The sequence below is a fragment of the Cebus imitator genome, unplaced genomic scaffold (assembly GCF_001604975.1).
Source record: "Cebus imitator isolate Cc_AM_T3 unplaced genomic scaffold, Cebus_imitator-1.0 Scaffold19, whole genome shotgun sequence".
NCBI lineage: Eukaryota > Metazoa > Chordata > Mammalia > Primates > Cebidae > Cebus > Cebus imitator.
The window spans coordinates 6565047-6580513 of NW_016107334.1; the positions used below are offsets into that span (position 1 = coordinate 6565047).

The 15467-nt window shown below is 48.9% G+C and overlaps 1 protein-coding gene across 5 annotated transcripts; it reads left to right on the forward strand.

The window, feature by feature from the left end:
• Nucleotides 1-1936: 1936 nt before the first annotated feature.
• NR2F2 (nuclear receptor subfamily 2 group F member 2) lies at nt 1937-15259 on the forward strand. 5 transcript variants are annotated; one of them, XM_017518338.1, is made up of 3 exons: nt 1937-2825; nt 10569-11096; nt 13789-15259. In XM_017518338.1, exons 1-3 carry the CDS (start codon nt 2783-2785, stop codon nt 14061-14063), a joined length of 846 nt encoding a protein of 281 aa, XP_017373827.1. In that variant the 5' UTR covers nt 1937-2782; the 3' UTR covers nt 14064-15259. The 5 variants fall into 5 exon arrangements, with proteins under 5 accessions (XP_017373827.1, XP_017373821.1, XP_037590881.1 ...); XM_017518332.2 differs by lacking the exon at nt 1937-2825 and adding an exon at nt 7165-9018; XM_037734953.1 differs by lacking the exon at nt 1937-2825 and adding an exon at nt 9007-9092.
• Nucleotides 15260-15467: the final 208 nt, after the last annotated feature.

The window sequence follows — 15467 nt, forward strand, 5'->3', positions numbered from 1 at the left end:
TCCGGCCCGAAAGTGTCTGACGATTTCGCCCACCTGTTAGCCAGCTGGTTCCCCTCTCACCTGGGGCCCCGGCCTTTGCAATTCCCCTGGGGCCCAAGGAGGACGGTGCATGACCTTGCTGGGTCTAGGCACCTCTCCAAAATGCTAGCGCCCTCTCCTTTATCATGCACATGATTTTCTAAACAACCTTATCTACAGACTATATCTTTATACTAATGCATACTTAATTGGTCCGTCTTGACTGTCCATATAAAACAATTTAATTAGGGTGCTTTCTTGCTTTGGAGAGCAAAGAAAAAAAAAAAAAAACCTGCCCAGTGCTTATTGTATTTAGCACCAATACAGGCAGAAAATGTAGCACAAGTTTTTGGTTGAAAGAGCACCTCTGTGCCCATTGAAGGGCGTTGATCCGAAAAGACAGAAAGGACAAGTAAAATCGATTTGAAGCGACCCTCTCTGTCCCTTTCACACCATTCAGAAACTCCATTCCTTCTAAGACAAAGACCAGCGCCTTGGGAATTCTCAGGGAAAAAGAGGACTCTAGTCCCACAAGCCTAGGGTACTTTTTTAAAAATCCTCAATATTTCACTTAAAACTTACACTTGACACTGTGCCCCCCAAGTATGGGTTTCATAGATGCCCCTTCCAAAGTGCCAAGCTGTAAGGCTGACAAAACCCCGCTCCCCTGCCCCATCGGCCTTGTGGTCAGGCCAGGACAGCCTTTTAGGGTCAGTGCAGCCTTCACCTTTGACCTCCGAGATCGCAGTGGCTGCCAGCACTACAACTCTGGCGAAAGTTAAAAGAAAACCACAACAAAAAATTTTCTCTGCTCCCAAACCCAGGGAAACCAGTTCTGGTACAGCCGCCTGAGCCACCTTACCCAATAGCAACCTCCATCCCTAACATTTTTTTCCTTCTTTTGCAATGAACTGCCTGAGCCATCTCTGAAGAAGGGAATTTAAGTTGTCAGGGCATAGTTGGGTTGTGGGTGGGGTGAGTTTCCTGGTCTAACTAGTCCTCCATTAGGAACCCCCGGATGCCAGGTTATCCCACTGGTGCCCAAGCTGGGGAAGGTGGTCATCGATCAGAACTAGCAGGAAAGGGAGGAGGGAGAGAAGTAAGGTGGACAGGGAGGGGAGGGAAAGGCCAGGCTGTGATCACCTTCACCTGCCCTGAGCCCGGCCTTCCTGTTCAACTCTTCCTCGACCTTCTGCTGGGGATGAAGGGGGTGGGGGTAAAAGGGAGGTGGCACCCCCCGAGTTACACAAGTGGCCTCCTTCTACTAAGAGAATGAGTTCACCATCTCCCCAGAGGAGCCTCACCATCCATCCACTCAGTGTAACTGATGAGACAAACCGCAAGGAAAAACTTCTCTAGCCCATATTTATGGTATTAATGAATAGTTAAAAAAGATTTACACTTCTTATGATCAATATTCTGAGTTATTTTGCTCAAAGTATATAATTACAGTGTCTTCAGAGTTTTCATCATTGTTTGAGGTGGCAAAACCATTTGTAATTTTCATTAGCCAGTAAACATGTAATTAACATTCAGCACTGTGTTTAACTTAATTCCTGTTTAAGACAAGGACAAGAAGCAGCCGAAGAGCGTTAGTTCCATTTGTCAAGTCTGACATACATCTTACCATAACAGTTTCCTAAAATAAAAGATCCGTGTTTCCCCATTATTCTTCTCTTAAAACAAAACAAAACAAAAATCCATTAGTTAAAATTGTATTAAACTGTGAGAGCCAACATAGTTTATTCTCAATTTTCACTAGTTACCGTACTCCTGCTTCCTTTATTCATTTTGGGGAGTAGAGAAAGGGAGGGGGGTGAATTAAGCATTCATTATCTGAAGGCTTGAAATGGGGAACCCCTCCCCCCAAAAGAAATAGATTTCCTCCTCAGGAAAGTTCTAGAATGAGGACCGGAAAGGGGGGAGGCAGAAATCCACAGGGGAGAGGGGAAAAAAATCACTTGGGGAGACTTGAGTTAAAAGTAGAAAATGAGGATTCCAATGGATTCCTAGGAAAAATGTTGCCCTCCTGTTTCAAGTTCTATCTTTGATCCAGGGCGAGGGGAGCCTGTCTGCCAGTCTGCGAGGCTGATGCATTTTCCCCCTCCTCTTCCACCTCTGTTTTTTCCCAACTTGCTTTAGGATTAGCCTGCATCCCTCTCGACCCCAAACAGTGGAATTTGGCTGTGCCTTGGGTCGTCTTGCTTTGCAATATCGCCTATAGTGCTGGCGGTTTTCTGCTGAGGCTGAGCCGTTTGCTCCAGCCTCCGACTAAACTCATTAAGTTGGGAGATTTTTTTCAATTGGACGGGTGTTTTTAAAGTCTCGTCTTTCCAGCCCCAAACAAGGTGTAACAACGCACTCTTCCTTCTAAGGAATGAGATGAGAGACAAGGATCACTCCAGACATCTCCTACCTACGGTTTGGGGTTTTTTTTCTTAAAGGCGAGGCTTGCATTCCTCAGCAGCTATGTACAAAGCTCCCTGAAACCTTGTCTCTCTAAAGTTAGTGTGCAGGGTTTTCCAAGGCTGAGAGAGCCTAATACATGGGGAAGCACTTCCTTGAGGTGGAAGATCTCTCCCTTCACCTTTCCTCTTTTTCCCTGCAGGCTAGTGCCTACTTTTTATCAGTTTGCACAATCGCTTAGATAAACACCGAGGAGGAGATTCTCTTTAATTATCAAAGACACATCTTTTCAGGGGGCCAACAAAGCATTTATTTCACCCGCCAAACTAAAGGAGAGTTATTCCAGTTTAGAAGGAAGATGCAAGCTGTTTGGGACCTTGAACAAGGCAAATATGGTTTTGGTATGTTTACTTACAGTATTTTTTCTCTTTCTTTCCTTTCTTACTTTTCTCCTTATGCTGTGTGGGGTTGGGGATGACTTGGGGCTTTTCAAAAATCGGTTTGCTAGCCTGTATGAAATGCCGAGGACTGTGGTTTAAGGGGTTCGGGGAAGGGGGAACAGAGTCAATTCAATGCATTGCCATATTTTATTACATGTGTGTGGTAGGGGAGATGGTGAAGGGGGTGAGGGGGAAAATACAATTGCAAAGCTGCCAAAATATGATTAAACCGAAGCGTTAAGACTGCGGAGCCTCCTATCTCCTTGTCCTGTCTCCTCAAACTCATTTCCTTCCATAGAACAAACTAAAAACCAGTCCTATAAGCATGGCTTTCCAAGCAGCCGATGACTCGGTTTTCTAGCAAAGGAGCTGCTAGGCTCGCACTAAGTATCAGAATTTACTGTTTGCTTTGCCTCTGCGCTTCGTTTTGCAACCTTGTGCAACTGACAGCCAGGCAGGCAGGAAGAGAGAAAAGCCTCGCCCGGCGCCCTCGGCCACGGTTCGGGTAGGCGAGCGCTCGGTTAAGCTAGGAGGAGAATCGCGACGAGAAGGGTACTCACCATCGGGCGGGGTGGTGGAGCTGGCGTGCGGATTTCAGGCAAACGTTTACCTTTTTGCTGTCTATTGCAACCGCGCCGGGCTGACTTAAGAAGCAATACTGTGCTCTGTCCAGAACGTTCGAGGAACGGTTCCTCATTTTAAAAAAGCCAGCGAGAGAGACGACAGAGACAGAGAGAAAGAAAAAGAGAGGCGGGGGTGAGGGGGACGCACATAAACCCAGTTCAGAAAAAAAAAAAAAAAAAAATCAACTCTTCGCCAGTGACTTGGGAAACGCAGAGGTGGTGAGATCCGAGTACTGTCCAACCAAGCCAGAGCCAATTAATTTTAAATCCTGAAGAATTATTCAGATTAAAATGTACAGAAGTTTCATTCTCCTATGCCTACGTGAGCCCAAAGTCGTTTCCCTTTAAGAGCTCCTTTTCTTTTAAAGTTGAATTTTAGGCAGCGAGGACTCTTACACTAGGGGGCAGACAGATACTGTACTTGCTCCAATCTTAAGCAATTTTTTCCCTCCCAGCATATGCTCTGATTTAGCACTGTAAATTTTTCAGAGGACCCAACTCTGACAGCCCCTGGTGATTTTCAAAGTACCACAAGCCAGTGGTTAAAAATTGCATTGACTTGGAAGTTCAGAGGGACACAATGGAAGCCCCTTTCCCTATTCATGGAGCTCCAGTGTGGTGGAAGAGAAAAACACACACGGACTAGATTGAGGGAAAGGAGGAATTCAATGAATCCTGGAGAACGGAACTGGTTTCTACTGAGTTCAGAGTTAAACTCGGCATTTGCTGGGGTCCGTATTCATATTGTGATTTAATCTGTAAAGAAATGCAGCCCATCAGGCCACTTTCTGCAAGAAAATTGTATTCCTGGGTGTTGAGTTTCTCTTTTCTTTTTTAGATTAGGGCAAATGTTTTACTAACTTTCTCTAGGCAAATTCAAGCTTGCCATTCCTCTCATTAAAATAAATTTACATCTCCAAAAAAAGACTGGGTCCGATTTTTATGAAATAATAATAATATATTGATTTTATCTTCTCAGAGCTTTTTAACCTTAGCGCCACAGCAAGTGAGAGTCTCTGGAGCAGACATTTTACAATATTTTTGTCTCATTTTTCTTCTCAGTCTGTAGTCTTGTTTCTTCTTCTATGCATTAAAATTAAGTATAATTTATACTGTGATTTTTCCCCCTTGCAACTTGCATTTTCATAACTGAATGAGTCCAAAAATACAGAGCAAAACACCCCTGACTTTATGGCAGCCCTGTGATCATTTGTCTAACAGGCTCCAATTTTTTAAGATATGGTTGGGAAATACTTCATTTTCAATCTAAGGCCATCAGAACATACTTCGAATTCTAAAAATCTCTATGTGAACTGGGGAAGCTCTTCCTCCTCAATATTGTCCCTTCCCATGCTGGTAAAAGGTAATCTGCTATGGAAGTCTCCCCATTCAGGGGGCGAGATTAAGATTTCCCTATAATCAATTATTTTCATCCTCTATTAAATTGAGATGGGAATGCCCATTAGATTTCCTATCTCAACCCCAGCCTCATCACATCTCAGCTGAGCGCGTCCCTAATCTATTGACATTTGTAACATTAGCAATTCCTAAATCATAGAGGTTGAAAGGAAAAACAACAACAACCAAAAACCTTCTCCTCTGTAATGATTTCTTTTCCATTCTTCTTATCCTCTTTAGGTGAAAGTTATATTGTATCTCTAATCAACTTGAAATTCCCAGCCTGGCTTCACTCTGTGGCAATCTTATTCCACACCAGGTTTATGATAGTTCAGTGTTCACTATAGGTTTGTTGGACTTAAAAAAAAAAAAAAAAAAATCTTTCAAATAAACCAAGAACTTGAAGCTTTAATGAAAGACGTGATTTCATCAGAGAAAGAGTGAGGGCTGAGGAGGTTTCAGGAATGAAGCTTAAAGACGATTTTTCCTTCCTAAAAACCAGCCCCCAGCTGCCCAGATCTTCAGTCCCTACCTCATATTCTGCCCATGTGTGTAAAGAGAATTGAATGCAAAATGTAATCTATACATGTCAATTATATGTATGGTTTGTTTTAAAAATATCTTTAGCCTGTCAATTTTTTTCAGCTACCAAGTATGCTTTTCTGTAGTCGTCAATTTACTCCTCATATGTGTTCTTTTTTTTTTTTTTTCCTGGAGCTCAGCGTCTTTTGTGTAAAATATTTTAATTGTTCAAAAACCTGGTTGGCTTACCGGCATAAGGGTTTTTTCTTGGTGCAAAGTGTGTACAAAGGAGACACAATTTTCTTATATAAATGTGGAATAATGATAATTCACTAACTGGTCACAATCAAACAACAAGTTTACTGCATTGGAATATAGTGTGTTCTGAGAGCAATTCTACATGTTTGATGTTTAAAACCAGACACCTGGAATTCAAAGACACAACTGTCTCAATTATTTTAGCACATGGAGCAGAATGGCAATCGTCTATGAAGTTGTTCTTTTTGCAGTGACTTCTGGAGGTAGAACATGGCTTGTGTGTGGTTTTTGTGAACTGTACTGGTATTATTTCCCATTTGGGGCAGAATCTCTGGGTGCCTTTTAATGACTATATGAATACTTAAAAGGAACTTGAGGAACAATGAAGTCCGTACTTAACTGTTCTACGACCTAGAAGCATAGTCGGTGAAGTCTTTGTGAACATTGACAAATGTGCGTTTACATGTGTGTACAGAGGGTGTGCACAGGGGAGGCTGGGCAGCTGCCACCTCCTGCCCATCAGCGGGCAGAAGTCTTTCCCCTCTCACCATGACTGGGTATGTGGCAGGATGTTGGCTGGAGAGTTAGCTAACACCAACCAGAGAGGGTAAAGTTGAGAAAAATTGATTTTAATTGCGTCATGACAATGAGGTGAAGTCTACTTCTGCCTCTCAGCATCCAAGATGCTTTATTTGGGCAATTAAAATGTCAGGCCATATACCTGTGAAATGTTAACCCTACAAGGAAAATACAGAAACAGAACGGTCTTTATCCTCTGAAAAGAAATATATATATATATATATATGAGCCACCAAACCGAACAAGTGATCAGAGTTGATTAAGAGAAGGGTTTGCTATCACCTGGATTTGGCCAAATCTTTCGTTTGGGAAATGCCTGCAAGCTCAGTTCGTGGCACCTTCCCCTCCTCACTCCCTACCCCTCTGCAAAGAAACCAGGGAACTTTTCTTTGGCATTGCGGGCACTAAGATGCGCCAGGAGTCCCGGGTGGTGCGCGAGCGGCGGATTTAGTGACATCGCCAAGTTGCGAGAGGCGAAGTCCCGGATTCCACCCAAAGCCTCTCGCGGAGCCTTTAAGAGACGTTGTGTGTGCGCGCGGCGCTAGTCTCCCCGCCGGGGCGGAAACCTCGGGTGCGGGCTGTGGGGACCGCGGTGGCAGCGCTCGCGGGGCCAGCCCGGGCCCATCCCCCGTTCGGCGGCGGCGCGGCCACCCCGTCCCCGCCCCCCCCAACCCCAGTCCCCCGCGCGCCCCGCGCCTTGCCTGAGACGCCGCTCGCGCTAGGACCGGGCTGCTCCTGCAGCCGCCATGGCGGGGCCGCGGCGGTCCGGCCAATGACGGCGAGGGGGCGGCGCGCGCGCGCCTGGCCAGGCCAACCCCGGCTGCTGCCTTATAAGGCGCGCCGTCGCCATGGCAACGTGCGCTAAGTTGCAGCAGTCGTGTCAAAGTTCACTATATAGAGAGCTCAGTGAGCTGATCGCGGAGAAGCCACTTCTGCCAGCCCCGGCGCCTATAAATCGCATTCCCTCCCGCGCCCCCCTTTTTAGCATATTTGATCACTTTGATTCTCTGTTCTTTTCTCTCCGCGGTGTGTGTGCGTGCGCGCGTGTGTGTTTTCTCCTCCTCCTCCTCCTCTCCCCGAGTTGCCTCCTTTCTCCGGGTGCCGAGCTGCCTTTTTCCCGTCTTTCATTCTTTCTCTCCGTCTTTCTCTCCCCCCTCCGCGCACGAAGGATGTGCTTCTAGGTGGTGATCTGCCCTCCTCTCTCTCTTTTATCATTTCTCCCCCGCCGCCGGCGAGTTGACTCTTTCCCTATGTGTGTGAGGCGGCGGCGGCGGCAGCAGCAGCAGCGGCTCCGGCGGCGGCAGCAGCGGCAGCAGCGACTTCAGCGGCGGCGGCGGCGCTAGACGCGGCGGCTCCGGGCCCGACCCGGCGGCTTCGGCGGCGGCTCCGGCGGCAGCGGCGGCCCGGGCGGCCCGCAGGGAACGGCGAGCGGCCTCCACCCGGCGACTGCGGGCGGCGGCAGCCGGAGAGAGCAAGGCGCGCGCCGGACGCCCGGGGCAGGCGGCGGCGGCGGCGGCCCAGCGCCAGGACGACGCCGCGCAGCGCCCGACGCGGACCACTTTCATGCTGATTCCCCCGGACCCGGGCAGCGCTCCGGCCACTCCGCGGGCCGCCGGCCTCCGCCCCGGCCTGCCTGGCTCCCCGGGCGCGCCTGCACCCGGCGCCTCCGATCTCCTAGTCCTCCTGATTTCGATGGCTTTCCTGAATGGCTGACTGTGGGCTGCCCTGGACTTGGCCCCCGGACAGTCGCCTCTCCTCCTCCTCCTCCTCCTCCACCACCACCTCCTCCTCCTCTTCCTCCTCCTCCTCCTCTTCCTCCTCCTCCTCCGCCAACTCCTCGGCTGCACACCAGCTCTAAGAGCGAGAGAGTGAACGAGAGAGGGAGGGAGAGAGTGAGGGCGAGCGAGATCTTTGGAGAGATTTTTTTTTGCCTCCTACTTCTGTCTTGAAGCCAGACAATCGACTTCAGCTCTCCCTCCCCTCCCTCTCTCTCTACGTTCTGCTCCCACTCGCTCTCCTGTCCCCTTCCCCTCCCCTCCCGGCGGAAAGCCCCCCGAAACCAACAAAGCTGAGCCGAGGGGAACAAACAAAACAAACACACCGGGCCAGACAAGCAATCGACAAAACTTTGCAAAAGCAAAAACAAAAAAGGAAAAACTAACCAACCTCAACCAACCAGCCCCCGAGCCACCCGGGGCGCCCTCCCGCGCCCTCTCGCACCCTCGCACACACAAAAGGCGGCGCGCCGGAGCCCGAGACCCGGGGAGCCGCCGCCGCCCCGCCGCCGCCCGCAGCCAGGGGAGCAGGAAGTCCGGACGCGGCCCCCATAGATATGGCAATGGTAGTCAGCACGTGGCGCGACCCCCAGGACGAGGTGCCCGGCTCACAGGGCAGCCAGGCCTCGCAGGCGCCGCCTGTGCCCGGCCCGCCGCCCGGCGCCCCGCACACGCCACAGACGCCCGGCCAAGGGGGCCCAGCCAGCACGCCGGCCCAGACGGCGGCCGGTGGCCAGGGCGGCCCCGGCGGCCCGGGCAGCGACAAGCAGCAGCAGCAGCAGCACATCGAGTGCGTGGTGTGCGGGGACAAGTCGAGCGGCAAGCACTACGGCCAGTTCACGTGCGAGGGCTGCAAGAGCTTCTTCAAGCGCAGCGTGCGGAGGAACCTGAGCTACACGTGCCGCGCCAACCGGAACTGTCCCATCGACCAGCACCACCGCAACCAGTGCCAGTACTGCCGCCTCAAAAAGTGCCTCAAAGTGGGCATGAGACGGGAAGGTATCGGCCTCTCATTTCTCCTTCCCTCGCCCTGGGTCCCTGGGTCCTGGGTACGTGTGGCTAGCCTGCTCTGGGTAAGGACAAGAAACCCCGAGCTCTTCTCTTCGTATTGCAGCGGAAAGGGGTTTTATACTAGAAGCGAGTTCTGCATTGGAACCCAGACCCCCAAATCCGCATGCTTTGGCCGACTGATTTCCTTCTCTACTCTCTCTTTGGGCTTTCATTTCCTTTGCATTGATTGTGAGTTCGCTGGAGTCTGCCTATCTGCAAGGGATGGGGTGTTTGTTGTTGTTGTTGTAAAGCCTAGTATACTTCTCCCTCTCTCCTCTTGTTTCTCCTGCATGTTCAACATGTCCCTCCCCCTCACCCCTTTCCCCAGCCCCCACCCTCTCAAAAAAAAAAAAAAAAAATCCCCAACCTGAGATTGTACTTTTGTACAGGAGGTTCAAATTACAAATGGCAATTTTATGCACTTCGCCGTATTAACGCTGCGGCCCGGGCAGCGCTCATGTGACCCTCCGTGGATTAACATTCTGCTAAAAAAAAAAAAAAAAAAAAACAACACCTCTGCTTTCCTTTTTCCTTTCACTTTTGAAACGAAGAGAGCGCGATAGGAAGTAGGAAAGGGTGGGCGAGGCGCCCTGGGCGGCTGCTTTTCGCTCTGTACGAGTTGGGTCTTTGTGATATAAAATTCGCCGAGCGCCGCGAGCTGTGCTCTGCCAATGGCGCGCTCGGCGCGGGGCGCGGGGCGCGGGCTCCGGGTTGGGGCGAGCCGACGCCGGGGCTTCTTTGTGCTTCTGCGAGAGCGACTCTCCCGGTCCAGAGTCAGATAACAGCCTGAGCCCGAGCCTCGCCGGCTTGCCCCGGTCCTTACAGGCCCTGCCCAGGCTCCGCTAGTGCCGGCCGCCTGCTCCCTGCCTTTCCCGACTTCCTTTCTCCTTAGCCGGCCTCTCTCTCTCCGCCCTCTCCCTCCGTCTCCTTCTCCGAGCACACTGATTAGACAGACGCCAGACCTCCGCTCTCTGCTTGTCTCTCACTGGGGGTTCCCCGCCGGCCTGGGGCTGAGGCTTCGGGGTTTGGGGGAGAGTCGTTCCGGAGTGGTCACAGGCTGTCTGGGGTGAACCCCTGTGCCTTTTGCAAAAGCGTTTCACCCTCCCCCCAGAGTCGCCCCTCCCGTTCCCTCTCCTCCAATCAATAAGAAATATCAGCTATTTAGCAGTAAAGAAGAAAGATGCCCTCAGAATGCTACATCCCGCCCACAGCGCCAGGGACCCCGAGGCAAAGTGGCCAATTCTGGGTCCTCGGCAGACCAGCCCCAAGCGGGCCTTGGAGGCAAGTGTGCTCCTCTGGCCCTCCGAGCTTGCCTGGGTGGTGGTTTGAAAGGCGTAGTGCCGGGAGCCTGGCGACTCCAGGTCTGTGGCAGGCCTGCCTGGTTCTTGCACTGCTCAGTGCCTGGGTCAGGTGGGGGTCGGGCTGGGGCAGACCCCTCCAGGGAGCCTGGGGTCCGAGGTTGGTCATTAACTGTGAAGTGTCTCCTTTCCTCCCCGCAGCGGTGCAGAGGGGCAGGATGCCGCCCACCCAGCCAACCCATGGGCAGTTCGCGCTGACCAACGGGGACCCCCTCAACTGCCACTCGTACCTGTCCGGATATATTTCCCTGCTGCTGCGCGCGGAGCCCTATCCCACGTCGCGCTTCGGCAGCCAATGCATGCAGCCCAACAACATCATGGGCATCGAGAACATTTGCGAACTGGCCGCGAGGATGCTCTTCAGCGCCGTCGAGTGGGCCCGGAACATCCCCTTCTTCCCCGACCTGCAGATCACGGACCAGGTGGCCCTACTTCGCCTCACCTGGAGCGAGCTGTTTGTGTTGAATGCGGCGCAGTGCTCCATGCCCCTCCACGTCGCCCCGCTCCTGGCTGCCGCCGGCCTGCATGCCTCGCCCATGTCCGCCGACCGGGTGGTCGCCTTTATGGACCACATACGGATCTTCCAAGAGCAAGTGGAGAAGCTCAAGGCGCTGCACGTTGACTCAGCCGAGTACAGCTGCCTCAAGGCCATAGTCCTGTTCACCTCAGGTAGGAAGGAGCCCCTCTCGTGCCCATGGGCTCCTAGCCCAGAGTTGGGGCTCAGAGAACTTGGGAGTCCCCAGGGGAAGCCCAAACTCCTCCTTGAAAGGCCAAACTGTTGAGTGCAACTTGAAGTGGGAACTTTGTATAGCTGCTGGACACCACCAGGCTGTCCGGGGAGAGGAGAGGAAGGCTGGGCAGCAGGAAGGATGCTTCAGATAGATTCCCCTATATGGGCCATAGGGCAGCCTCTGCTACCTCTTTCCCCCACCTGAGAATCCAGATTGGGATGCACTTCCTTGCTCCCTTTCCTGAACTCAGGTCCTCTGGGCCTGCTGGGCCTCGGGGAATCTCCTCAAGTCCTCCGTTTTCTCTAGCACCCTGGCTGGGCCTCCAGGAGATGCCCTTGGGCACTGCAGCAGCTCTGACATGGTCTCTGCAGGGGAAAGTTTGCCTGCTAACTCAGTAGGAGTTGGAGCTCCAGGCAAATCCAACCTGAGGGCAGCAATTTTCAAAATCATATTCTTATTGAAATAATGCCGACTGCCAGGAGAGGGGAAAAGAGCTGTCAGAAAGGGGCAAGAGGAAGAAAGGGACCATCATAACTCTTCAGAATGTCTGCAGGAGGTTGAAGACACTGGCCTCTTGCTTCACCTGCCCAAGCAAACACTTAAGGCAATTTTCAAACAACCCAAAGTATATGCCAACTTGAGCTGGATATGGATGTTGCTAGAGATATAAAACCATCATTGACTGCATTATGCAACCTAATTAGTTTGCATGTAGTTTAACCTGTGTGAGTAATAGATCAGATATTAATTAACTCTTGAAAGTATCTGGCTTTCCATTTGGGGCCACACCTGAGCCTTTTGGCTGTCTCCAGGCTGAGTTCAGCATAGCCTAGGTGGATGGAAGTCACCACCCCCCTTTCACATTCTTGAACTAAGTTGTCAGCTGATCCCTTTGTCATGGCTGAGAGGGGAAAGGGGTTCCCGATTAAGTATAACAAACATTTGGACATTAGCAAGGCTTGGAACCTAGTCACCCATTACAATTTTTTCAGCTTGTAACAGGAAATGAGGAGACGTGTAGTTTATGTGGCAGACATAAAGGAGGTCCACAATCTCTTCCTTATTGTTTGAAAGAAGTCTGGGGAACCAAGTCATTAGCTGAATGGCTTAAAGGTTCTGAGTCCTCAAACTGCTGTCTTGTATATTACTGCTTTCCACATAAGATCTCCCACACAGCCACCCCGAATTCTGCCTTTGGAAGTCCTTAGATAATCAATGAAAGGTCAGTGTCTGGGCAGGGAAGCTGTTTGCAGAGGTTTGGATTGGGATTATTTTTCTTGAGAGCCCCTCATCTCTAGGACATTTGCTTGCTGCAAATATACAAGCAGGATATTTCCCTACCTCATAGCCACCTTCACCCCATCCCACAACACAACACCCTGCCCACCTTCTTGGACGATGGAGGTGGTTGTTAATTTCTTGGTATCCTTGTTAGCTCTTAGCCTTACTCTGGGTCTTTCAAGGAAAAAAATGTCTGATACTGTCGTTAACAGTTTAATTTATGACTATTTGCAAAATGTGAAGGCCTGTGTGGAGAATGCACACCGCCTCACAAAGAGATAAAGGTTCCTGTTATCTGATTCAGAGGGAGACACACAGTTCCGATGATGCCGCCGAGGGAAGGAGTCCTATACAAACAGATCTTTTAGTTCCTGACCACAGACACCTCTACATTCTGTAGACATGCAGAGTCCTAGATATACATAATGAAGAGGTTGCCTGTGTGTTCTGGTTCTTGGGGTGGAGGTGGTGGTGGCTCTTTTCGAATATCTGTTTTAATGATTCACAATATGCATGTGTTAACCCCAGTCTTGTCTGGGGAGCCCTGAAAGGTCAGGTCACAACCTGAACCGCCTTTACCAAGAAGCCTCTCATTTCAAAGGCACTTATTGTGTTTTCACGTATCAGAAAAAGAAAAGTGTTTTCCTGAAGATAACAGGGAGGGGGGATGCTTCTTGGAGGGACCTGGGTTTTAAAAAATAAAGGGGGGGTTGGGAGAAAAAGGGAGAGAGAATAAAAGGGGGGAAAAGAAACAGCTCAAATGAACAGAGAGATCACAGTTTGCATGGCTGCCCTTCAATAGGCTAAACTGACAAGATCAGTTTTAAAGGGCCACTTAAATCAGTTTCAAAGACTGGAGAAAAATGAGTCGCCCTCTTTGGGGAGAATCTGAGGCTGGGTCGTGGACGCCTTTACGCAGGACTGGGCCAGGTTGTCCACCCCCAACCCCCACCAACCCCTATATAATTATAAGCCAAACTATTATTTACAGAGGAGGAGGGGAAAGAGTGCTGGCAGTTTGGGTTTCTTCTGTTTACCGACTTGGGCCAGATAGACCCAATGTACTTTTGCTTGGGTCTCTTAATGACCCAGGCTAAGCACTCGGGCAGTGAAAGCCTGTGGCACACTGAGCATGTTTTATTTTAAAGCAAACACTTCAGGACCATCTCTTGCTCTTTCTCCCTCCCCCCCATTAAGTTTTCAGTACATAGGCATTTGCTCCAACTCCGGTTGGGGCAGTTTGACAGAGCTCTGTGCACACACCTCATGTGACCCATTTCAAGCCTCTTAATCTGATGACTGAATTCTTCTTCTTCTTTTTCTTCTTCTTTTTTAAAACTTTCTTCCAGATGCCTGTGGTCTCTCTGATGTAGCCCATGTGGAAAGCTTGCAGGAAAAGTCTCAGTGTGCTTTGGAAGAATACGTTAGGAGCCAGTACCCCAACCAGCCGACGCGATTCGGAAAGCTTTTGCTTCGCCTCCCTTCCCTCCGCACCGTCTCCTCCTCAGTCATAGAGCAATTGTTTTTCGTCCGTTTGGTAGGTAAAACCCCCATCGAAACCCTCATCCGGGATATGTTACTGTCCGGCAGCAGTTTTAACTGGCCGTATATGGCAATTCAATAAATAAATAAAATAAGAAGGGGGAGTGAAACAGAGAAAGAAAAGGCAAAAGACTGGTTTGTTTGCTTAATTTCCTTCTGTTAAGAAAGGATATAAAAAGATGTTTCAAGTTTGCTAAAAGAAGAGAGGGGAAGAATTTAATGGACTGTGAATTTCAAAAAAAAAAAAAAAAAAAGACTGTCAAATGAACTTTTACAGAATGCATTAAAAAAAAAACTCCTGTGTCGGTCAGAACAACTTGCTACTTATCATTTTTGTATAAAAAAGAAAATTAGTCTTTTTCTTTTTTGGGTAAATTTTTGAAAAATATTGCTAAAAGTGCATTTAAGGAGATTGGGAGACAATTAGCAGAATGGAGAAAGTAAGTCTTTTTTTTTTTCCAAATTATTAATTGTCCTGTGTCTATGTACTTCTAGCTGTTCTTTTTTGTACTTTTCTGGTTCCAAACCAGTCTATTCTGTGGTTCTATAATAAGTTTTGATATAATCTTGGCTTCTTAAAAACTGTGTATCATTAAAATATATGTTCTGCAAGAATTAAAACTGAGTCCATGAAAATATCATAGGAAGACATAAAACTTTAAAAGGCAACTCAAAGATGATGGAAACGCACTTACAAGTGGTGACCAAAAATTTTAGGTGAAGTTGAGCACTCTAATTAGAGAACTGGAGGAACCACATATATCACTTAACTTCCCCTACCCTGCCCCTCCCCAAAAGACACCATGACAAACCTAGCTTTTAAAAAATATTTTAAGAAAGAGAATGAACTGTGGAATTTATTGGCAGCCAAGGAATGTGTCCAAGACACATGCTGAGGTTTTGAATAAAAAGTGAACTTTTGTAATTTGAATTGGGTCCCGCTTAGTTCTTGAATTGTTATGAAAATCCTATATCTGTTTGTATATTTGCAAACCCTTTGTATTATAATTGTTGATATTTTCCCTTTTTAAAAAAATACCATTGAAATCAGCATGACAAAAATAACACTGTTGGCACTTATAGGTAACGTGATTGATTCAGTATCTTAGAGTTTACAGTTTGTGTTTTAAAAAAACTGAAGGTTTTTTTTTTTAAGTGCAACATTTCTGTATACTGTAAAAGTTATAATAACTGAACTGTTTGGTCGAGTCTTTGTGTGTTATATTCCAAGGAAAATTGAAAGTATTCAGAAATTAAAATATTATTTGATATCTGAAACCTGGCTGTCCCCACTCACTGTCTACATCCAGAAGAGCCCCTGTGAGCTCTCGCTTAGTCGGCCGGGGGGGAGGGCCTCATTTGTTTACTCCCCTTAGTCAGTTTGTTCAAAGGTGGACTAGTGTATTTGCCTGTTTAATTTGGGTGTGTGGGGGGGAGCTGAAGTTAATGGTTTATCTATGGTTTAGGAAGTGCCATACTGATATAG